This window comes from Harpegnathos saltator, unplaced genomic scaffold (assembly GCF_003227715.2).
Source record: "Harpegnathos saltator strain DR-91 unplaced genomic scaffold, Hsal_v8.6 scaffold612, whole genome shotgun sequence".
NCBI classification, from domain to species: Eukaryota; Metazoa; Arthropoda; class Insecta; order Hymenoptera; family Formicidae; genus Harpegnathos; species Harpegnathos saltator.
The window spans coordinates 429,902-454,514 of record NW_020230441.1 but is presented as its reverse complement, the minus strand read 5'-3'; the positions used below and the strand labels follow the sequence as shown (position 1 = coordinate 454,514).

Sequence of the window (24,613 nt, the reverse complement as noted above, 5' to 3'; positions counted from 1 at the left end):
TGAGAAATGAGAGAATAGTAGCCAGCGATGGAAAATACTTTAATTGATCTGTTCATTCATTTTGTTTTGAAATAAATATATTTTTTAACACAAAAAACGGACCGAACTAATTTGTACTCCCAATATATAGATGAAAAAATAATTTATTGTTCTCGTATTCATATATATTTACTAAAAAATAAATTAAAAAATAAACACTCTATATATAGATTAATTTTTAAAATATCACACTAAATGGATAATAATGATAAATAACATCAACATACTTCATGTATTAAGAAATGATTTATTATCACAATATTATGCAATATACAAACTATTCATGTTAAATAATTTGTCTTACAGAAAATGATATAAAATACATATTTTTTTGTTCTTTTTTTGTTAAAAGGAAATGCATTTATACAAAATATTACAAATTATGTGTTCATATTTTGTAATAATTTTGTATCTAAATTATTAATTGAGTAGTTATGATGTGTTAAAACACAATCATTTCCCTTTTTGAAAAGCAAAATGTATTATAACATTCAACTAAATAGTATTTTATATCTATTATATTTTATATTTATTAAGCAAGAAATATATTGAAAAGATAAAAATGTATCTCTCTGAAAAATATGTTCTAATATAAATAACAAACTGCCACTGCAGATATAGATACAAGATATAGACAGTCTTACAAAAAATATATAGTTAATTGCAACATGAATTATTTCTTAATTTATAATGGTTAAATACCTTATATTACATTAGATTAAATTTTTTGTCTAAAAAATATTAAAAGAATGAAACAATCATATAAGAATATTACCCTAATAAATCAGTAATAATTTTTTAAATGAAATTTCCTATCTTTATTTCGTCTTTGTTTTTTTTTTCATTCAGCATCAACTATAATGCTAAAATCAAAAATTTGGAATGATTTCATTCTTAATTATAAAGATAGAATTTTCATACCCTTTTATACATTTTTTTGTAAATATAACATTCAAAAATTAGGTAATGCAGGGAAGTTGTACATATTTTGTGAAGTACATATATATATATATAATCACTGATAATTATATATTTATGCTATTTCTATGTTATAGCAACAGTTTTCAATGTAACATCTCAATTGACATTAATATCATTAACAGAAGATATTTTGCATTTTAATTTCTCTTCTAAAAGTCTCGTTCTCCCTTATATGTAAAGAAAATTTTATGGTTCGCTTTTTATATTTTATTTGCCTATTTTCTCTTAATCACTTCCTCAAATTGCTTTTCTTTAATCGAGTTTAAGCTTACTTGAAATTCCGATTTAGAAATATCTTCACTTTCGGGTTATTTATTTAAATATACAATTCATGAGTACGTCACGTCTCTGTCTTCTCAGATGATTCATTCTCATCTAATAATTGCTTCAAGTCTGACTCTGTGGCTTCAGTTGTTTCACCTGGCCTTTCAACTACTTCTATATCTGAATCTACAATAATAAAAAATTACATATACATTGATGTTATTTATTTCCTCTACGTTGTTTAATCAACATGAAAATTGAATTATTAAGACAAACATTGTAATATATATATATATAAATATAAAAGTATGTACCTGTATCTGATTGTGTGCATGTTTCCAATTCAGTATGTTTTACTTGCTCTTCTTCTGCAGTGCAGGACATAAGTTCAGATGTATTCGAAGTTGCAACAAAGCTACTATTATCGACATCCAATTTAGGAGCAGAAGGTTTTTGTTTCCTTGCAGGATTCCAAAAACCACAGTAACAACATCGGTATGCTGTGTATGGATAATATATTTTAATAAGATATATTCTCGAGAGTATGTACACTTAAAGGGTCAGTCTCATTGATATAATTTAAAAAATCGATTTATTTTATATTCTTTAAAAATTTAATGAAGGATTGAATTGATAAGTAATTTAATTATAACAAATATATCTTCAAAATAGTTCTCAAAAATTTCGAATATTTAGAAGATTATATAATTTTTATATAATTTATTATATAATTATATAATTTTTCCCGATAATGCGCATAGACAGGAAATCGCGAGATAGTGAGACAGATCAAAGCTGAGAATATAGTTATATTCCCTTATATTTCGGAAATGATAGAGATTTTCTTCTATTGTTATCCACTTTAGTTCTAGTCGAAAAAGAAAAAATTTTCAAAGAAATATGGTATCGCACAGGTGCTGCGAAGAAACAAAAGACTTGTTATATGATCAAAGATTATATAAATTCTGGAATAGCAGATTAAGCATAAGAATAATCTATTACCAAATATACGAAAAAACATTGCAGAAATTCTCATTTTTCTTAGAACAATGTTCTCAAGATTGCGAGGAAATTTTCTGAGTGAATATTTTAAAAATTTTGCACATTTATTCTTCATATATTTAGTTTTCGTACCACAATAGTTAATGTATGTAGATTTTTTTTAGATCTTTCTCTTTTTATCTTTATTCTTTACTCTTTCTTAATTACACAGTTGTAAAAAGAAGGCAAGGAAAGAAAGTCTTGATTACATTTGGCTGCCCTGTGTTTGTCAGTTTTTCATACTTTTATTTTAATGTGGTACAAAAACTTTAGGTACATTCGCACTGATTATAATTTCTATCATAAAACTTGAATATTTTTATTTACAAAACTTCACAAAATTTCTCGCAATTTCCATGTGTTATTCTGGAAATACCTTATTAAATAAAACTCAAAAGGAAAGACAGGAGGAAAAGCATTTTTTTCTTACATAACTTTCTTATTATATGTATGATAAATACATATGTAGATTTTATTCAAATGAATATAATACTTTTCCTTCATTCCACTCTAAAAAATCATGTAATTTTAGATCTCCTTGATGAAATCAACCCTTTAGAAAGAAACATTTTACTCACCAAAATATTCGAATTCTTCTTTTAGAGCCATTCCATTGTGTGATTCACATTGTCGACAAATTAATGCATAGCGGTTTGAAGGGCCATCACCTACTAAGTAATCGACCAAACGATCAATCACACTCCTCTGTTGTGACAACACAGGTCGTGGTAAAGGTGATCCTAAAGTCACATATAAACAATCTCCAATTATTTCAAATATATTCTATATAATATATATGAATTTTTATTCTATAAATATGAGTTTATTGAAATATATCTTAGAAAATAAAATATATTTTAATAAATTTATATATATATTATATATATATATATATTTACTTACGAAAACCTACATATGGGACAGGACTAATTGTTTTAGAACTAATTTGATAAGGAGTATTTGAAAGTTGTTTAGATGGCCCACCACTTGGTGTCGGTATACCAGAGGCACCACTTTGTGTACTTTGCGGCTGATTTTGTAATATATTTTGTGGCTGATTCTGTGTAGATAAAACTCTTTTTCTTAAGTCGCCAGAAACTGGTAAAGGGGTGACTGCGATTTGTGGAATAGGACGTCGAGGTGTTTCAGACGGTGCAGGGAATTTTGTAGTAAGCTGAGAAAAAAACATCAATTTTTTTAATTTTCATATTCTATAATTCATACATACTTGAAGATAATTATATTTCATATATATATTGCTTTCATAATTGTGTATCTGTGTATGTATATTTAATTTTTATATACACACTCATAAATATTACAGATTTTTAAGTACAAACCTTTGGACTTAACTGTAAAAGAGAAACAAAAGCAATGTGAATAATATTACATTTACAAGTTCTAAAATTTTAATTTTCAACTATGTAAATATATTTAAGAGTGACTGTATATAAATAATATAGGTCTACTCACAGGTGACATGTTTAATTCATCTGGTGCAAATTTTAACAATATTTCTTTAGCTTTCTTATACGTTTCTGTTTCAATAACTTCATTCAATATCTTCTTTTTCTCTCCTATAATCGTGGATAGTTTTTCTTGATTATGAGTAATTTTACGATTATAATACCATGAAACCATTTTCTTTGTTAAAAGTATCCTAAAAAAAGAAGACACGCTTGGTCATATTTCTTATATGCAAGTATTTTTATATTAAATAACTTTCATAATTATATAGACTTACAAAATTGGAAAAAATAATAATGGTGTTATATAGAAGAGTTGATCATATAATGAAGCTGGGAAGAAGCAGAAGTAAAAGATGAATGCTATCATAACATACAGAACAACTCCATAAATGATGATAGTCCCTACTATCTTTTTATGTTTTTGTTCCGTAGTTTGTCCATATTGTTGGATTTCTTTGATTTGCTATTAAAAAAAAGAAAGTTAAATATTACTTTATTGTATAACATTATGTATATATATAGTAACAATATATATGGTAATACATACTGCATCAAGATTCTCTAAAACTTCAATAGTGGTCTTCTTTTTCTAAAAACCATAAATTTTGTATCACAAATATACTTTATCAAATTGTTTAAAAATATAAGTATATTTTTATATATTCTGTAAATATTAACTTGAAAAGACACTATAAAAATAACCATGAATTAAGTCAGAAAAATAAATAATTGGTCAAATAACACACAAAGTTGGCCTTAAATTCTATATTTAGGTAATTTATGAAATTAACATAAGCATATAAAAAGATATAAGGTTATATCTAACCAAAAATATAGAAATGGAAATTAGTTAAATATATAATCGCATATAAGCAAATCGCAGCAAATCATATAAATGAAAATATTGACCTTGCAAAATAATAATAGTCATAGTGATCTCAATAATAATGGCTTATAACTTATTCTACTGATAAATAGATGTATATGTCAATTTTAGCAATAACGCTATATCACTCATAAAATTACAATGCTTATCTTTTTATAAAGAATTAATTTTGTCTACAATTAAAAGACACGATATTCAATTCAAAATTCAATTCGGTTCAGTTCAAAACACTAGCAAAGTAAAGCATTTGAGCACAATCCAACTTTACTTAAGCAGTTTTATTATTCACGCATCTGTAATGCATTGTCTTTTGTGATGCGAATGATTAAGACCAAAGTTCATTGAATGTTAATGTTCGATGTGATTCGTATTAAGCACGGAATAAAATTATCAGCCAATTTCGTTTACTCATGGAATGGTGGTAACCGAGAAATTGCATCATGCTATGGAACAGATAGCTAAAATCGATTCTCCGCGTTTTTACGCAGCAAAAGGAAAAACGGCGATGCAAACGCACACTGATTACATGTCCGTCACGATATCTTCGTAGCGACTTCTTATGCGTTCGAAAAAGTCCGCTTTCGCGCGCCAAAGCTCATGAAATTTTCAACTGTCAAATACGCCGTCATCCGGTAACGGACAAATGGATGCTATAAATAGCGGTGAATGACATTTAAAAATACTACTCAGCGATCGCTCGACGAGTTACGCCCAAAAAGATAGATGCTAAAAGTGCTCCCGCGCATATAGATTTGGCGACATGACGGTAACCTTACGTATATGGGCCACGATACGTCAGACAGGTGGACAATCTTGACACTCAGTCGTGTTGCTTACTCACCCGAAATCTGGACAATATTATCCCCATTATCGATCGGTTTACAGCGAAGGTGGATCACGCGATGAGATTCTCGTCAATCGTGCACACGTTGAACGCGATTCGCGCTGAATCCGACATAAAAGATCTTCCAGACGTTTCAAAATAACCCTCGTTCCTGCCCCACGAGCCGGCGGCTGCTTCTTTTGTCGTTGTCGTTGTTGCCGTTGCCGCTGTTGCTGCTCGGTGCGAATCCAAATTTAAATGGCGCGGTACGTTTTTATTCCGATATTTATAACTCAGATCGCCTACAAAATTCCTCGGCGCGTCACCCGACGTACGGCCGCTATCATATTCGGCGTGAAAGAATAAATGCAGGTGACGTCCCGCCAGCCATCCGTCTATCCGTAGTCAAGTCGTAGCGAACTAAACGGACATTCGTCTCACCTAAAGTCCGTGTCAAATTGTATACTGAAGACCAAGCATCGCAAAGTGTAGATTACAATTGGACCAATTGAGTGACTACAGTTCTGTGTTCACTCTATTCTGATTGGTCAATTTCCAATGACCAGTTCTCAATTCTCAATTTACAATATATGTTTTGTTACAAGCATAATGTACAAATAGCTCGAACAGAAAATTAATTCACTTCGAATTTCAAGAATTTAAAAAATACAGAGAATAGAAAAATTTTTACCTTTTTACATTTTAATTTTATTATCGTATTCTCAAAATGTGAACTTCTTTTATTATTTATTACTTTTTCTTTATATTTTATATGTTTGATAAAAAAAAGTATCTCTTTGTACACCGCATATAAATTATTATTACATAGCATATAAATTTGTACTTATAAATACTCCACTAGGTGGAATTATATTGTCTTTTTCCTTGAGCATTTATTTTTAAAATTGACAAGAAAATACAGTGACATATATTCTACATGTAAAAAGAAATGTTAATCATTAATAATTAGAATATACTCACTGTGATAAACATTTTTTAATCGTATCTATCGTTGATAGACAAAAATATTCTTTTTATATTTTAATTTTATTATCATATTCTCAAAATGTGAACTTCTTTTAGTATTACTTTTTCTTTATATCTCCTTTATTATTTCCTCAACGTTAAAGGGGGGAGAGGGGCTGATGATTATATTAAGATATCTACAGAGATGAGTCAATTTTTTATTATGCTCATAATATAATTGCTGATTAGCATAAAACATATAAGACACATCTTCAATGTAATTTTCATTTATCTATGGGACATGGATTATTTCATATCCCTCGAAAAACATTAAATGCAATAAATGCAAAACTGGAAATTTTATCAAAATTTAATCTGCTTCACTCTTACTGTTCTTACTACCTATGATAATTATGTAATTGTATTAATGTACAAAAACATACATGCGTGAAAAATCAATTCTATTTTACTAAATACAACAAAAAAAAAAATATGACTCATAAAACAAGTCCTGACTCTTATCATAGTCTATCAGATAGTGGTGTTAGGTAAAGAAGTTTCATGCATGGTCTAGAAATAAATAATTAATATTTTATCGTAGATTTTTGGATTAAAACTTTAGATCCCCTCTACGGTCTTTCGTTTCTTTCAGAATTTTCAACTTTTCGATCAAATCCTCCACTCCCATCTCGCCGTGCACCACGTTGTCTCTCGTCCTAATGTTCACTGTGCCAGCATTACGCTCTTTCTCTCCCACAACTGAAAGAACCCATATTGATATAAAGGCATTTTGCAATAGAGAAAATCACTTCTACCGCACAAGGAATAATATTATATTAGTTAGATTATAATTTTATCGAGCTAGTTCGGTACGTACCAAGAATAAAATTGAATTGCGCAAGTTGGGCATTGCGAATCTTCTTATTGAAACTGTCGTTTGGATCTACGTCGATTTCGACCATAATGCCAGCATCCCAGAGCTTCTGCTTCACCTGATAAGCATACTCATCAAGTTGAGACGCTACCGGTACGACCATCGCTTGCCGAGGTGAGAGCCAGAATGGCCATTTTCCCGCGTACGATTCGGTTAGAATAGCGATCATGCGTTCCACAGATCCTAGAATAGCTCTGTGTATGATCACTGGTCTCACTTTCTCTCCCGATTCGCTGAAACGCACAAAAATAATTAATTACACGGTTAAACTTTGGATTAAAACGCATGTCAGTTGTCAAACTTACTTGACATAAGACAGATTGAACCTAATTGGCAGTTGGAAATCCAATTGTATCGTGGCGCACTGATGAGCTCTTTTCAGAGCATCCCGAATGGTAATATCAATTTTGGGTCCATAAAACGCACCATCCTGAGGATTCAAGGTCCATGGCTCATCAAACGTGTTCAAACTGTCTTCCAATGCTTTCTCAGCCTGATTCCAAATGGCTATATCACCCAGGAATTTCTCAGGCCGAGTGGACAGACATAGATCGAACGTGAATCCAAAGACAGAATAGACATGCCGTAGGAAGTCGAGGGCGCTTAATATCTCCTTATTGATTTGGTCGACAGAGCAGAAGATGTGCGCGTCGTCTTGCTGAAACCGTCTCACTCTGGTAAGCCCCGTTAGTGCGCCCGACATTTCGTTACGGTGTAAAACGCCAAAGTCCGCTAATCTAAGCGGCAATTCGCGCCACGATCTGCTTCGAACGTCAAAAATCATGCAATGGCCTGGGCAGTTCATGGGTTTGAGTGCATAAGTCTCCTTCTCTACGTCAAAAGAGAACATATTCTCAGCGTAATGCTGCCAGTGTCCCGAAACTTGCCACAACTTGCTGTTATAGATGTTTGGAGAGATTACTTCTTGAAAGCCTCTCTTTCGATACTCGGAACGAATGAAATCGATTAAAGTGTTGTATATGTAAGCACCACGAGGTTGAAAGAAGCAGGAGCCGGGTGACAACTCATGAAAGAAGAACAGTTCTTGTTCCTTGCCAATCTTCCTGTGATCCCGTTTGGCCGCTTCTTCTTGCAACTTCTCCCATTCTTTCAATTGCTTGTTATCTGGGAAACTTATTCCATATAATCGTTGCAGAGATTCCGCATTCGCGTTACCTTCCCAATATGCGGAGGAGTTCTTTGTGATCTTAACAGCCCTGATTTTCCCCGTGTGCCTAACGTGTGGTCCCCTGCACAAATCGATCAGAGGACCACATCTGTAAGCTGTGGTGGTGGGAGTATGTATCTTCTCGTTTATAATTCGTAATTTGAATTCATTGTACTTAAACATCTCCAAAAGGTTCTCCTTGGTCATTTCCAGTCGCTCAAAAGGCTGCTTCTCTTTGACTATATTTTTATATAGACTTTCCAAGTATGGAAAGTCAGTATAGGAGATACCTTTGTCATCCAGATGCATGTCATAATAAAAGCCATTCTCAATAGGAGGTCCATAACATAGACAACCACCATATACTCTTTCCATAGCTTCTCCAAGAATATGAGCACTAGAATGCCAAAAGACTTGCTGACCTTCTGGGTCATCAAATTTCAACAATTGCAGCTTACAATCGCCTTCCAATGGCCTGTCAAGATCCCACAGTTCATTGTTGACTTTCGCAATCACAGTATTGTCTGCTAATCCTTGGCTGATACTTTTTGCAACATCATACGGAGTAGAACGCCAAGATTGAGCGCTAACTTCCTTGCCATCTGGGAGCATCACAGTTATATCAGCTGGAGTTCTTGCAATTAATTCATTCTCGTATTCTTTTTTCAGCTTATCCCATAACATAAGACGGTCCTGAAAAGTTTCATAAATAATAACCTTTCTTGATTGCACTAACTGTTATAAAACATCCTGCATAATTATTTGACATTTTGCACAAGTAGAAAATTGTGAAAAATCTGTCTGATATTTTGTCATATTATTTTCTGTGTGAGCTTACTTGAATGTATGTGGGCCAAGGATTAAGTTCAGACACAGAGTTTTCCATCTCAGCAGTCTTCTTCTTTTGCGCTGCTTTCATTTTCGTCTAAAATGAGAGAATCTCAAGTGAAATTAGCCAACTGGACAAGTAACGTGACAAATTGACATACGTCACGACCACCGCATGTTAGGTGACCTCGTGAGAAAGTGTATTCGTGGGTTGCGTCAGATTATCGATTGTTATAGTTAATAATTCATTAAGTTCACAAACAAATGATGCATGGCAATTTGATTTTACAATTAGACAATAACGAGTGAATTCAAAACCACAAATAACAATACTGTATAAGAAAGTAGGGTCAAAATACATCTTAACCAACCCGGGCATGTGTCCACTTAGTAACGCTGTAAACGGTTCTACAAACGTGAGAACGTAAATTTGTCAGCATAGTTTAATAATATTAAAAGATGAAAAGAACGCTAAAACCCGAATTGTATGTAAAGTTGAGAGATCGTGCCTTTTCGTCCGTCAAATTCAGATTTTGCACTTCAGATACTACGTTGTCGGTCATATTGGATGGTGACACTAATCATATGAAACTATACGAGTGAACCACAATAAGAGATTCACCGCGTGCTACAGAGCTACTTATATACACATCACATAATGAGCGTTTTGTACGTTCTTGGATTTAATTGGTGTATACTTTCAGATCAAGATTTAAAAATGCACCTCAATCAAATCCGAAAATTTAATGAATACTTAGTGAGTAATTTTCACATTGAATATACCTACTGCGTAAGTATGTTCGATTATATGCGAGAAAAGTTATTAAATTTAATTTGAGATAACGATGAATCTGATACATTTAGTATGATGCAATAAATACTGTTCTCAACTTGTCTTTTATTGTATTTTAAATGATAGAATATATTTGCATGTTGAAAGAGAGAGAGAGAGAGAGAGAGAGAGAGAGAGAAAAGGAAAATAGAAATACTGCAATAAAGTGTAAAAAGTGTAATTAAATTGGAGAGATCAAAATAGAAACGTAGAATAGAAAAGAGAAATAACGTGTTTGGAAAAATGAAAAAGAAAAATTAACAATGAAAAATATATGTTTTCTTTCATAAAGTATACAAAAGAAATATCATTTATATCAAAATTTAATTAACCTAAGTTACATTTGATCTTTCGTTTCTCTGATTAATTTTAGTCTTTTGTTTCATATATATATATTTAAATCCGATACATATTTTATATATATAGAATATACTTTTAATATATAAAAATAAAATATATAAATTAGAGAAATAAAAAATTACTCGATCCTGCCAGGATTCGAACCTGGAATCTTCTGATCCGTAGTCAGACGCGTTATCCGTTGCGCCACAGGACCTTCTTGTCCTCTATGATTAAAACCAATGTTTTGCGGTACCAAATATATTCTATAATTACAACATGTTTGCTATATCTATTAAGAATTTTGTTTAATTATACTGATGTGTATATATTTTTTGCTTCTTTGTAATATGTTAAGTTTAACATAAGGCATATGATTTTCTAAGTTCAACGTGCATATGAATGTACAAAGTTCTGTTATAACAAATTGTTTCAAATTTTATAATTTTTTTATTCAAAAAGAGATATAATAAAAATATGAAATAAGTTTATACATATAACATTTAAATAAAATTTAGATAACAGACATATACAGTAAACTCTGCAACATATTGGAATATAAAAACATATAAATTTGGTTTTTGTAGACACATTCATCTTCTAGTATGTTATAAGATTGTAAGATAAGATATAATTATGTAAATGTAAATATAGATTTTATTGACATATTTGAAAATTAAATTTAAATGGAGTTTGAGTTTTATCAATATTGATAATCTGTTTTGCGCTGACTGATGTTTCTTGTATTCTATGGTCATTTGTTTGTTCTGGATGATTCTGTTCACTGCATTTGGCAGCTTTTTTGATAAATACTGATTTTTTATTAATTGCAGCAGGATTTGTAAACATGACATTTGATACAGTTTTATTAAGCTTCCGTTCATCTTCAGCCATTTTATCTCTATAGTTTCCCAATGTATTTCTCATTATTTGTCTCTTCTTTATTAATGGTGCAGTATTGCTCTTTAATGAACGTAAATATTTATTAAAATCTTGCACTTGTTTCTCTTGTAATTTGCTATTAGCTAAGCTGGCTTCTAATTGTTGTATGCACCAACATAATTCTAATTCAAATTGATCCTCTATTTCTGGATTCAAACCACTTGTACTGTCTGCAGTTGCTTCAGGAGAAATACGTGGCTCTGATGTACATTTTTTATTTTTAGTGCTACGTTTGGAATTCTGAAATAAAATGTAATACTTTAAAGTTGTTATCAAATTATTTCAATAATGTTTTTAATATCTAAATAATATCTAAATAATAAAATATGAAGTTTTCTATTACCATTGCAGATTTTGGTGGCATTTTTTTCCAATAACGAAATTATTTTCTGTTTTATTAGTTTATGTTGTCCCAAAGTAATAATACGTTACAGAAAATTGATTTATAATTAAAGTTAATCTTGTATACTGCTTCACTTTACAATACAAGAATATCAGGTTATGTATAGCATGAAATAACTACAGACCTTTGCGTAAATCGCGCTACAACCAAAACCTTCGAAGAGTAAACGCAGACTGTTGATTGACTGCAATTTGCAATGGACAGGTGGTACCTGCGCACGCACTGTGAAAGAACATTTTTGAAAACTAACTAGATCTTTAGTTTTTTTGGACATATATTCATTGAGCACTGATAATTGTTAGGCCGGGTCTACAATAAGTGTAGTAAGCTTTAAGCCTTAAGAAATTAACCAATCCTAGTCGACTTTTACAAGAATAATCGAATAAGGTTAGCCAATTTCTTAAAGCTTAAAGCTTACTACACTTATTGTAAACCCGGCCTTAAGCCCGGTCCAGAATAGGTTGCAAACACCTAGTTGCGAGTTGCGAAGAATGGCAACTACTAGTTACAAAGTGTTATTTTCAGTCGTAAGATAAGTTGCGGTTGCTAAAAGAGAGTTGCCCAACTTTTAACTTCTTGGCGACGGCAACCGGCAATCGCAACCGTCTCTTACAACCGAAAATAGCATTTTATAACTAGTAGTTGCCATCTTTCGCAACTCGCAACTGGGTGTTTCCAACCTATTCTGTCTGGACCGGCCTTTTTGATTTATGACGTTTGTAACGCAAAGAAGAATAAGTATGCAAAATAATATGGATTTCTTGCACATATGCAAAATAAGCTTTCAATGATACCTAACAAAAAAGAGCGCAATAAGTACAATAGTTTTGGTAGACTCAGCTAACGTTTAAATTGGGTTGCAGTTGAGATATGTAAAAAAAATCGACATTAATATAACTTAATATTTCTACAAATTAATAATAAATTTTGCTATTGAAAAAAAAAGAAAATTAGAGAATTTTATATGATATTCTTTTTTTCTTGTTACACATTTTTCTAGAGCGCATGCGCTGAAAAAAACGAGATGGAGTAATATGACTCGGTCATCATTGCCGCCGGGTTTTTCACTTTGCTAATATTCATAGGCAACCTAAATTTGCTGCGCTTGCGCATCGAACGTGGCCTCAGTAAAGTGCATAGTTCATGTCAAAGAGTGCTGAATATGACCACTCGTATTTGACCATTCTTAAAAACTTTATTCGAAAGCTGAAATTTGAATGTAAACATTTCAATTGCTATTTTCAAATTACAAGCTCTTGAACTTAAACTTTAAAGTGAAGATAGCGAAAATAACCAAATTGCAAATTTAACGATATACTATTTTTTGCCTCGATCCAGCACTGTTCGCGCCTACTGGCGAATGTAGTCACCGCCACCAGTAAGTACAGCGAACATGGAGCCGATCGCACACCTCGTGAAAGTGTCTGTTCCGAATTATCTTGCTGGCCTGCCGATTCCTGAATCGATAGGCGGCTGGTTTCGTCTGGGAGGTAAAATTTCATTCACTCTTCTCGTAATTTGCTTTCGAAAATCATGTTTTCGTTTTAGCATTTTTCGCACTTTGACCTAACCTGCCGATTTTTTTCTTTCGCCTTCGAACATTCAATCTTCCCAATTAATATGACTCTTTTATTTTCTCTCCATGCCAGTAAAGGACTGGTTCGCTTTGATACCGCCTACCGCAGCTCTTGCCGGACTCGGATATATGTCCTATCGAGCATTTTGTCCGCGTGCCAGGCCTGCGGTAAGTACACACGAAGAAACACCCGTTATATCAAGGACGATAGTCACTAATATCGGCCTTTGAGTGTGAGTGACTTGATACGATTATGTAACTTCTAAATATTTCTTTTTAAAAATCGCGTTTGCAATAAACTTATTATTGCAAAGCGTCAAGACGAGTCAATATTCTTTACGATCAAACTTTTGCACTTCCGCAATGTTTTCAAGAGTTTTCCATTTTTCATTTTGAATGCGTGTAGGTCCGTTCATTTTAGTTGCACTTCTTGCACTTAAAGTGGAGCAAGTGAAGGTAATTTTATGTATACTCGACTCGAGGGTGCATGAGTCAGATGTAACAAAGTGCATAAATGCAACTAAAGAAAGATGTTTTTTATGTGATTTGAGCTTTCTTTTTATCATCTGTATGGTTCAGTATTATCGTTATAAATGTTGCTTTGTAACTTTATGGTTAACCATCTATAATTTCCTATTTAATTTCTCTCAAGTGCAGAAGATGTAATACGTTTTTTCATAAGAAAAATTAAATTTAAAATCAAAAAAGCATACTATATTCGCTATACCAGTAAGGATCCTGAGATTGAATAATCTCTAGATCCACAATATAAACTATTTTTATAGGTTAGGTCTTTTCAGTATACTTCCTTTATGTATCCTTATAGGTATATAGGTATAACTATACCTATATTATTATTTATACATACAACATATACAATGAAGAAAATAAATATACATGTATATAAATATGAATATATGATTGAAGCCCGGATAAAATGCGTTAACACGACATACCATTCGATCTTTCACACTAAGCGCTAACAAATGCCGACCGGGAGGTAATGGAGAGAGTGACAGAGGGAGAGAGTATCGATTTATCGTTGCCCCTTATTCTGTGGCGCTAAATACAAATGATTAAACGGTACACATTGTGTTACGTGCTGATGATATCTATGTGAAATTTTACAAAAACTGGACTTACAATCGAGTTATAATATTACAATAATTTATTTTTGTTCGGTATGATTAACAATTCCTTTTTTGGTATAATAATCTCAATAAGTAATAATACCCTGTATAAAATGTCGAATTGAAACGTATTAAAAGGTATTGACATTTTGAATACGTCTGAATTCTGCTTTCTGATCCGAAGAAAGGGATTGAAAAGTGTTAGTTCCCATTAAATTTCACTGCGCTAAATGCAAGACGGCAGTGGTGAATGCTTCGCATTAAAAAGGGTTTAGTTCGTTTCAAATATGCCTTGCATTCAAGTGCAATCGATAATTTCCAAATGTGAACTTCCGCATTGAAAAGTATTCACTTTTTCTCCTAATTGTTTTCGGATTTAGAGGCATACAATATTTTCACATTCTATTCTCCCTCGCATTGAAAAGTATTGGCCCGTGATCCAATCCGAGATTTCGGCAAAGCAGAATTCATGACAAAATCTCGTAAATGCGAAACAATATTTTTAAATACGACATTTTATACAGGGTATATATAAAAAATTGAAATTGTTTGTTGTTTAAATTTATGTTGTTTAATTGTTTAAATTAATTCTTCAGGCTGTTCTTCCTATTGTTGCTGTTCTTTTTTACGATAATACACATACACGCACACACACATACACACATGTATGCTTAAGATATATCAATAATAGAAATATAAGAAACTATTAATATATTGCATTCTTCTCTCTCTCACACATAGCCAAGTGGATTAGTTAATCTGAAAGTGAAGAAGGACGTAGCAAAAGTAGTGGATACCGTTGACATTGAGGATATCTCCGAGAAAGCTGTATTCTGTCGTTGTTGGAGATCTGAGAACGTAAGTTCCTTCTATCAGAACTGTAGCAAGTGATACATAATCTCGAGGTTCCGTTACGTTTTTAACCTACTTAGCTAGATTCCAAAAATATGATTGCAAAATGTCTGCCGGGTAATAATAGCACTCAGATTCAAATTGACGCGCCTTCTTGAAGCAGTGAGATTTCTCAAAATTTAATAATCGTGTGTATATTATTTTTTATTATATCTTTTATTATATTTATTATATATATTTGCATATATGTTATATGCTTTTTCAATTATTATTTCTACGCATATTTATTTCTCATTAGAAAATTATTTCTTGATTGATATTTAAAAAATATGTATAACTTTTAATTATCTTTCGTATGTTACTAATTTCTAAGATTTATATGTTGTTGACGCATATGCAATCCTATAGATATATATTACAACCATTTTTCTTATATTGACTTTATTTAGTAAAGCTTATAACAGTGGCTGCGTTCAGTAGAACAAAATGATCAGTGAGCGCTTAGTGATTATTGTCTGTGATTGGAACATTTTTTAGATTCTTCATAGACCCAGAAGTACCAATCAGGAGCGAGAATCACTAAGCGCTCACTGATCACTTTGTTTTGCTGAACGCAGCCAGTGAGTTACACAGGTTGCGTGAAAAGTTCGCGGAGCGGCATCTATAAGTAAACGGTAGAATTATAAATTGTAGTCGGTTATATAGAATCACTCTTCACATGAACCTAGGTTAAGTTTCATTTCCATCTATCAATTCTTTCTGTGCTTACAAGCCAATCGAAGTTGACGTATCAGTATATTTGTTTGCAATGGAAAATTTGAAACAGCGTGCAGTGATTGAGTTCTTTGTTAAAAAAGGTTTAAAGGCAATGGAAATTCATTCCGAGATGGTAAATGTGTTAGGGGAATCTGCTCCTTCAAAAACAATGGTTTGTAAATGGGCACTTGAGTTTCAACGTGGTCGTACAAACATTGAAGATGATCCACGCAGTGGACGTCCAAAAAGCGCTTCAACACCAGAAATCATTGAGCAAATACATGTTATTGTTTCTGAAGATCCACGTGTGACTACGCGTGAAATTGCTCATACTATAGGCATTTCAGATGAACGGGTACGGCATATTTTGCATAAAGAATTACAAATGAAAAAGGTGTTTGGAAAAGTGGTGCCGCATACGTTAACAATTAAACAAAAACTCGCTCGAAAGCAAATTTCTCAGCGTCATTTGGATTGTTTTAAGAAGAATAAAACCGATTTTATGCGTCGTTTTATAACTATGGATGAGACTTGGATCCATCACCATGATCCTAAATTGAAACAGGAACGTTTACAGTGCACTGAAGCTGGATGTTCAGCTACAAAGCAAAAAAAGCATGAAAGATTGGCGAAAAAGGTTTTGGCATCAGTTTTTTGGGATGCTAAAGGGATTTTGTTAATAGACTATCTGGAAAAAGGTAAAACAATTAACTCTGAATATTATTGTAACCTTTTGGATCAATTGGACATAAAAATTCGTGAGAAAAGACCTGGTTTGCGGCACAAACAAATCATTTTTCACCAAGACAACACACCTGCTCACAAAAGTGTTTTGTCAATGTCTAAATTCAATGAATTGAAGTACAAATTGCTTGATCATCCACTGTATTCGCCAGATTTGGCACCCAGCAACTTCTATCTGTTCCGAAACCTGAAACAATTCCTCTGTGGAAAGCATTTTTTGTCAAATGAAGAAGCTATAGCAGCTGTAGAGGCATATTTCGCAGACCTTCCAGAAACACACTTCCGCGATGGAATAAAATTATTGGAGAGCCATTGGGCCAAGTGTATTGAAGTTAATGGAGACTATATTGAAGAATAAAATCATTTTTAGAATTAGGTATTCTTTATTTCAGTTTCACTCCGCGAACTTTTCATGCAACCTGTATAACAATTTTTCTTAGAAACATCGTGTATAGAGTTTGTCGTAAAAAATATACATTACTTTTTCTTAAATAATTTCTTTCATACAGTGGCCCTACTGCGATGGCAGCCACGGACGTCATAATAAGGAGCACAACGATAATGTAGGCCCGCTCGTCATCACAGATAACGAAGGAGATTAAGAAAAGTGCCAGCCAATGTTGATCGTTTGCCACAATCACTGTAAGATAGCTACTTCAGATAAAGTGACAAGATAAAGATAAAGAAACAAACAAATGCAGGGTGCATTTCTCATTTTGTTGTACAGTATAAAATAAATCAATTTGAGGGGAATAATTCAATTATACAGTGTCGATATCAACAGTTAATTAGCATTTAATATTTATTCTTATATTTTAGCTTATATTTAGCATATAGCTATATATTAGCTTATATTTATAGAGACAATAACATCGGTTTTGAAAATGCATTTTTATACTATGCGCAAGTGACATTGTAATTTACGCAAGTGGTTAATCATATATGAAAGTTGTATATATCTGTTCTCTATAAAGAAAGTGACATATACAAAAACTACACATAAAAATTATGAACATTATATAATTATTCACTTTCAAGTATGCTGCAGCGAAAAGTTTATGTAATAGACTAAGAATTATTTCCCTTCAGATTGTTCATTTGTCAGTTGTATATTATAGATAAATTTCTTTGTCTTCTTATTTTTTAAACTGCGGTTTCTCGGAAGCATTTTTAAATAAATTTATCCCATATTTGGTGATCTTATTCTCATGCGTTATTTAATATTTTACCTGCAAATATCTATATTTCAAGATTTAATTAAATACATCAATAAACAATCCTATCCCAAAGATGAGATCAAATATTCAATGTATAATTATTGTTCAGTGGAACTGTGTGTGATATACACACTGAGAGAGAGGGAGAGAGAGAGAGAGAGAGGGAGAGAGTATTCTGTGACTGTATGCTGCCTTACGACAATAAAATTGTTTTTGATACAAATACAATCATAATACAATTTATAAAAACAATAACGATACAAATACAATACATTTACAAAAACAATAACAGTACAATTGTTACAAAGAAACATACGAAAACATTCATCCATTATACATTTTTTTTTAATTAGCCAAGTGTTGTGATGTTTTCATCTGTTTATTTGCGAGCTGTAAATCGAAACTTCATACTGCAATATTTTTTAATAGAAATATCTAACCAAAAATGTTTTGAATAAAACTAAATTATATTCTTTCGTAGACTCAAAAATATGATTTTATATAAGAGTTCCTCCTATTTAGAAATTTAAAGTTAATTCCTGGAGGAGTTAGGAGACTAACTTTATTTCAGTTTAAAGGATCTTCAGGTTTATACAGTTCAAAATCCCAACTTTTAAATATAGACGATTTAAATATAAATGATGAAATAGTTCTTGAGAGATATCGGATTGTAAAGAATTATATGAGCCAAACTGTATATTTCATAATAAAACATAACAAATATAAATAATAATATTAAAGAAATTTAATATTATAATGTTTATTTCAATATATATGTTTATATTGTTACATTCTCTTAGATAGCCAAACCTGTAAAAACAACTTTTGCATAAGTATCTACTGCAGATTCTATCAGTAGCTTATTAGCAGAAATATAACAGGATCCGATGACAAAATATGACAGGACTAATGGCAGAAACCAAACAGGATCTGTTGCTTCAATGTATTTAAACGAAAATTACTGCAAATTTTGTTCGTCTTCTGCCGTCAGTCTGCTGTTAAATTCTGTCAGTATACTTTGTGGACAGAACATGAGCCAAAAGCGGATACAGATGTCTATGAATTGTCAACAAATCCTGATCAAATCCGTCAGCAAATTGCTAATTAATTACTTACCAGAGTTATTATTAATTTCTTGTCGTTATTATTGCTTGTTTCCTCCTTTTCGTTTTGAAACAAATATGATAGAATAGTATGCATATATACTAACAAAATATATATAAAAGAATGTTTTTAAGACATCACGAAGACATTAATTACTAATTTTAAATAAATCCAATTAACTTCTAGCAATGCAATAAAAGATAATGCTAATTTCCGTTAAATACACTAATTGTTTTGTAACAAATTAACTTTTTTTGAAAAAATGGTACTTGCAATATATTAAAATGAATATATTATTGTATCATTAAAAAATATTTTATAATATAGGACTGAATGTAAACCGAATATTAAATAACAATATTTGATAATTTGTTTCAATAATATATTTAACATTGGTAGGGGATAATGCTTTAGATTTATAATATATTGTAATATAATATTATAATATAAAAAAATATAATATAATATTATATAATATTATAATTATATATATGTACATTTAAATTTATGCGCATATATTACAATTGCTAAATTTAAGTGTATCATCAGTCTGTCAAGATTTATATAGATACATAATTATTTATCTATATGAAATTAATTATTTCATATAATGCTAGACCAAAAGCATTACTTTTATATAGAAAAGCGAGCCATCAATATGTTCTTTGTTACTGATACATTTTCTTATGTATTATTACATTATTACATATGTATTATTACGTGTATCACATATTGTATGTAATGTCTCAATATGACTCATATAAATTAATAAAGAGAAAATTGATGGCTTCCACAATTTAATTTTGACAACAAATAGATAAATATTATAAATAAACAATATAAAATCTTGCATAAAATCTTAGTTACGAATGCAAATAGTAAATGCTCCTGCACAGTTCATTATAATTCATTACAAATTAGTCTGAGGATAATCATTAGCAGAATAAGTTTTTCATAATAATAAAGTGAGAGATACAATATAAAAAAAATTACAAAAGAATAAAAAATTATAGACTAATCATAGATTAATATAAAAAAATATTATTAAATTATTCTTTCACCACTGATTTTAATTCAAATCCTGACAATTAATATTTTACGTTCTTGTAATTAATAAGAAAAATAATTTAATAAGAAAATATTTTTGAGATAAATATTTTGGACTTTAGATAAATTTTAGGAATTTTCAAATTAGGCAAAATATAAATTGTCGAATCTATTTGTCAAGAAACATAAACATATCTTTTATCATTGCTCATGTGCATTTTTTGTGAAAACCATCAAATATTTTTCTGGTATTTATTATTTATAAAAACTATATAAAATATGTAATATATGGTAAAATGAAATTGTACATAAAATGAGTATTATGGAAATTAAAATATCGTTTACTAAATTTTTATATTGTTTGCATAATCGCATAATTTATGATATAATGCCTTTAGTAAAGTTTCGGGCTCTAGAGAAGTATATTTTACAGAAGAATGTTCCTGTAAAAAATAAGTTATTATTAGTGACAAGTAATATAATTTATATTCATGTATTATAATCAGATGTGTTGTATGTGTGTACGCGCATATGGATATAAATATAATAAAATCATATGCAATATAATGAAAAGAATGATATAAAGAAACAAATACATATATTTGTAAATATTGATAATAACTTTTAAAAGATATAAGTGTTAATGTTTTGGTAAAATTGTTTCAGTTAAAATCTATGAATTCATATTCAATGAATAATTCATTTTAATATTTATTTATAAGTTGGAAATGAAATAATATTATAATGAATATATTTGTATCAATATATTTAATATCATAATAAAGTAATGTAGAATATATCAATGGTTGTAAATCTTAAAAAAGAAAGGAGATATGTATGTATATATATTTTACATTTATATTTTTTGTACAATTGTTTCTCTTAGATTATTTATATTCAATTTGTTTATGATATTGACTGCATTGAGTGTGTATGTAACATATTTTACTGATGTATATATATTTCACTTACTTTTTCTTCTAAGTCAAATTCATTAAGGTTTTCAGCAGACTCAAAGCGGGGATGATAGCGACGATCCTTGGAATTCGTCATCCTAAATATTGATTGTTGATTTAGTATGAACGAATAAAATTTAAAGATTATATTGTATAATATGCTACATATAAAAAGTTAATAATTTGTAAATATTAAAATTAATAATCAAATATCATTAATTTTACGAGTATTAAATTGTACTTACTCATTATCAAAATTATGAGTTTCATAGATTTCGATTAGGAGAAATAATATTATTATTAAGACTATTGTTAGTAATATATGCGCATTTTTTAATATGAATTTTTGTATCCTTTGTAGGAATGAAGTGCTTGTTAATGTAATATAATCATTATTTGTTTCATTCATAATTGTATCTAAAAGAATAATATACACAATATATTATTTTTCTACAAATAATATATACACGTTTAAAAATAATATAGATTAATGATTAGTGATGTTTAGGAGATTCATTTCTGATGGTCTTAATCTTCAGATATATTATAAAAGCCGCCTTCTTGAGTAGCCTTTAAAAAATTTGAGCTGTCGTTCACTGTTTATTAAAACGTTGTTATCAAAAGTTTCATAAATGAAAAATACTTCTTCGTCACAATATATATATTTTTTAAATGGTAAACAGTATTTATATATGCGCGGAAAGAATTATTATAGAAATGTGCCATAAACATATCAATAAATAAAAAATCGATTCTCTATTGAAAGAAAAACTTTGTATTTCATTTATATAAAATCAAACAGAAAAGAATCGATTTAAAAAATCAATTTTCGAAAGAGATCAATTTTTTTTAATGTTTTAAATCAAGATCACTCATTATTATTTTAATGTACCTTTAAGAAAAATTTGAATAATTTAAAATTTAATCTCGTAACTTGTGTGGACTAATTAAAAATAATAAGTGACATACTAGTTTTAAGATCCTGAACTTTATCATCCTTACGGGAAAAACACTCAAATATTGAGTGCAGATATTAAATATTTGAATGCTTTTTCCGTAAAGGCAGTTATATTTGAATAACAAATGAATGATTTTTAAATGTCGTCCTTACTATATTTTTTGGATAAATTCTCGTTTCTGTCTTTATCTCTTGTTTTATTGTCCATTCTTCCTATATTTTGCCAGTTTCCACCATTGCACACATAGGTATCTTGTAATAAAAATAATATATTCTTAAACTATCAATTATTATCAATTATATTAGATTATTATTGATAAATTAATTAGAGATTCTAAATTATATTGGCCTATACTTATTTATTTATTCTTAGGATATGAATATAATAAAAATATATTTACCTTTTTGAATGTATAAAGCCTGCATTTCATTTCCAACTATATTGAATGGATACGGGATGTGCGTTATTGCAATTTGAAAAACCTGGAACACTTTTTGCGTGATAGATATTAAATTTCATTCAATATAATAATAAAACATAATTAGTAAATATTAATCTTTTTTTTATATATAATTAATATGCTATATATAAAAATCTAAATTGCAATTTTGTAAATTTTGTAAAATTTTGTAAATATTTTTGAAATTTTAACTTATTTAATTGAACTAATTTAATATTATTTAATATTAATAAGAATATTATAGTTCATAGAAACATTTTTAATTGAATATTTTGATAAATATGTCAAGTCCCTTACAAGTAATTATAATCGCAAATGAGATGAACCATGGTGCTCGCAAAACAATGTGTATCATGATGGGCAAATTTTCCTTCAATAAATTTGAGAAAATAAGCAATAAAATGTTCTATATAATTGAAAACGATTGATAGATTATTCAGAAGTGCAGAAGTTTTTCCCACAGTTGAACTGTCCGTATGTGAGAGATATGTTCCTGTAAACATTTACTTAAACTAAAATTTTCACAATGTGAGAATTGATTGTTTAAGAAAGCAATATGTCTTGTGATTTTATATATAAGTCTTATCAATAGAGCGTGACAATGTTTGATCGGTAGCAACATCGCTTTTTGCTAGTTCTGTGTATAGATATCTAAAGACATGCGAAATATATGATAAATTGCTTTAAACTACCACGTTAAAAATAAAACTACATAATAATATATATATTAGAATTAAGTTGTTGGAGCGAATAAAAGATAGATATTTTATAGTAGCAATGGCTTCAATATATACATACGTACATACCTCTGCCAAACCAAATGAAGGACTGTTTCTCAGTCACCTAATGTTGTTATATTCGCAAGCTTCCGAAAATATTCTAATTTCGTTATAAGATATCCATCTATTGTCGTATTATTATTGCTGCTTACAATCTTCTTCATTTCACTTTGAAGCGTGAGTAACGGTATACATGACACGAGATAATGTGTACATATACCAACATGTCAAAAGTATGTACACAAGTGTTACTATGTATGTTTGTGTGTATATATACTTTTGCTTCAAAAAAAAAAAATATATATATATATATATACAGGGTGTCCCATTTAACCTGACAAATCGTAATATCTGGAAAACTACATGTCGGATCAAAAAGAGTGGGTAATGAAATTTGTTCGTCTCGAAGGGGGACATCAAATGATATCAAACTCGATCTCCCATCCCACTCCCGGGGGTGGAGGTGGGGGGCAACTTTGAAATTTTAAATGGGAACCCCCATTTTTTATTGCAGATTCGGATTCTACGCTACAAAATACGTAAGTTTCGTCCGAAACTTTTTTTTTTGATTCGTGATAGATGGCGCTGTAATTGCAAAAAATTATATTTTCTGCAATTCTCCAGAAATGATCATTGGATTGAAAAATAAAAAAATACCTGTTCAATATTTTTAAAAAACATAATAACAGTTATTCCCCCCCATCCCCTCGGGGTAGGGTGAGTGGTAACGTTCAAATCTCAAATAAGAACCCACATTTTTCATTGCAGAATTAGATTTTACGTGAAGTTTTTATGGAAACAATTTTTTTCATTCGTGATAGATAGCGTTGAATTTTTCCGAGAAACTACTTTTAGCGTTACCCAGGAACAACGACGAGGACGTAGTAGCTTTCTGTTCCCTTCGGGGTGCTTGTTTTAGGTGAGTCCCCTCGTCTCTCACCATCGGGGTGATTTTGCATAATTAATTTGTTAGTGGCATCTCTCCATCGTCCGCGCCCATAAACAAGCACCCCCGGGAGTGGGGTGGGAGGTCGAGTTTGATATCATTGGATGTCCCCCTTCGAGACGAATAAATTTCATTACCCACTTTTTTTTATCCGACATGTAGTTTTCCAGAT

The 24,613-nt window shown here is 30.5% G+C and overlaps 5 protein-coding genes and 1 non-coding gene across 11 annotated transcripts; 1 reads left to right on the top strand and 5 right to left on the bottom strand.

Annotated features, from left to right (window-relative positions):
* Window positions 1-985: 985 nt before the first annotated feature.
* Lnpk (zinc-ribbon metal-binding protein lunapark) lies at window positions 986-5,959 on the bottom strand. 2 transcript variants are annotated; one of them, XM_011146789.3, is made up of 9 exons: window positions 5,522-5,959; window positions 4,342-4,383; window positions 4,070-4,257; window positions 3,799-3,985; window positions 3,666-3,677; window positions 3,229-3,499; window positions 2,904-3,065; window positions 1,599-1,784; window positions 986-1,470 (listed from the first exon to the last, which is right to left on the bottom strand). In XM_011146789.3, exons 1-9 carry the CDS (start codon window positions 5,546-5,548, stop codon window positions 1,361-1,363), a joined length of 1,185 nt encoding a protein of 394 aa, XP_011145091.2. In that variant the 5' UTR covers window positions 5,549-5,959; the 3' UTR covers window positions 986-1,360. The 2 variants fall into 2 exon arrangements, with proteins under 2 accessions (XP_011145091.2, XP_025160291.1); XM_025304506.1 differs by lacking the exon at window positions 5,522-5,959 and adding an exon at window positions 5,089-5,426 and having other exon boundaries at window positions 987-1,470.
* Window positions 5,960-6,698: 739 nt separating this feature from the next.
* Window positions 6,699-10,105, bottom strand: ThrRS (threonine--tRNA ligase). Of its 3 annotated transcripts, none has more exons than XM_011146792.3 (5): window positions 9,909-10,105; window positions 9,410-9,496; window positions 7,709-9,264; window positions 7,347-7,636; window positions 6,699-7,228 (listed from the first exon to the last, which is right to left on the bottom strand). In XM_011146792.3, exons 1-5 carry the CDS (start codon window positions 9,960-9,962, stop codon window positions 7,080-7,082), a joined length of 2,136 nt encoding a protein of 711 aa, XP_011145094.1. In that variant the 5' UTR covers window positions 9,963-10,105; the 3' UTR covers window positions 6,699-7,079. The 3 variants fall into 3 exon arrangements, with proteins under 3 accessions (XP_011145094.1, XP_011145093.1, XP_025160289.1); XM_011146791.2 differs by having other exon boundaries at window positions 9,771-9,956; XM_025304504.1 differs by lacking the exon at window positions 9,909-10,105 and adding an exon at window positions 9,561-9,731.
* Window positions 10,106-10,714: 609 nt separating this feature from the next.
* TRNAR-ACG (transfer RNA arginine (anticodon ACG)) lies at window positions 10,715-10,787 on the bottom strand. The gene has a single exon. It is a non-coding gene; the product is annotated as a tRNA-Arg (tRNA).
* A 305-nt stretch (window positions 10,788-11,092) lies between these two features.
* On the bottom strand, window positions 11,093-12,041 carry LOC105186523 (UPF0488 protein CG14286). Its single transcript, XM_025304505.1, has 2 exons — window positions 11,856-12,041; window positions 11,093-11,752 (listed from the first exon to the last, which is right to left on the bottom strand). The coding sequence occupies exons 1-2, from the start codon at window positions 11,874-11,876 to the stop codon at window positions 11,228-11,230; spliced, it is 546 nt and encodes a 181-aa protein (XP_025160290.1). The 5' UTR covers window positions 11,877-12,041; the 3' UTR covers window positions 11,093-11,227.
* A 1,037-nt stretch (window positions 12,042-13,078) lies between these two features.
* Cisd2 (CDGSH iron sulfur domain 2) lies at window positions 13,079-18,177 on the top strand. Its single transcript, XM_011146794.3, has 5 exons — window positions 13,079-13,134; window positions 13,254-13,405; window positions 13,565-13,659; window positions 15,363-15,479; window positions 17,483-18,177. The coding sequence occupies exons 2-5, from the start codon at window positions 13,309-13,311 to the stop codon at window positions 17,573-17,575; spliced, it is 402 nt and encodes a 133-aa protein (XP_011145096.1). The 5' UTR covers window positions 13,079-13,134; window positions 13,254-13,308; the 3' UTR covers window positions 17,576-18,177.
* A 2,467-nt stretch (window positions 18,178-20,644) lies between these two features.
* On the bottom strand, window positions 20,645-23,786 carry LOC105186525 (uncharacterized). Of its 3 annotated transcripts, none has more exons than XM_011146795.3 (7): window positions 23,515-23,786; window positions 23,014-23,209; window positions 22,657-22,746; window positions 22,409-22,507; window positions 21,543-21,714; window positions 21,314-21,395; window positions 20,645-20,784 (listed from the first exon to the last, which is right to left on the bottom strand). In XM_011146795.3, the coding sequence occupies exons 2-7, from the start codon at window positions 23,069-23,071 to the stop codon at window positions 20,686-20,688; spliced, it is 600 nt and encodes a 199-aa protein (XP_011145097.1). In that variant the 5' UTR covers window positions 23,072-23,209; window positions 23,515-23,786; the 3' UTR covers window positions 20,645-20,685. The 3 variants fall into 3 exon arrangements, with proteins under 3 accessions (XP_011145097.1, XP_019698498.1, XP_019698497.1); XM_019842939.2 differs by having other exon boundaries at window positions 23,519-23,786; XM_019842938.2 differs by having other exon boundaries at window positions 23,523-23,786.
* Window positions 23,787-24,613: the final 827 nt, after the last annotated feature.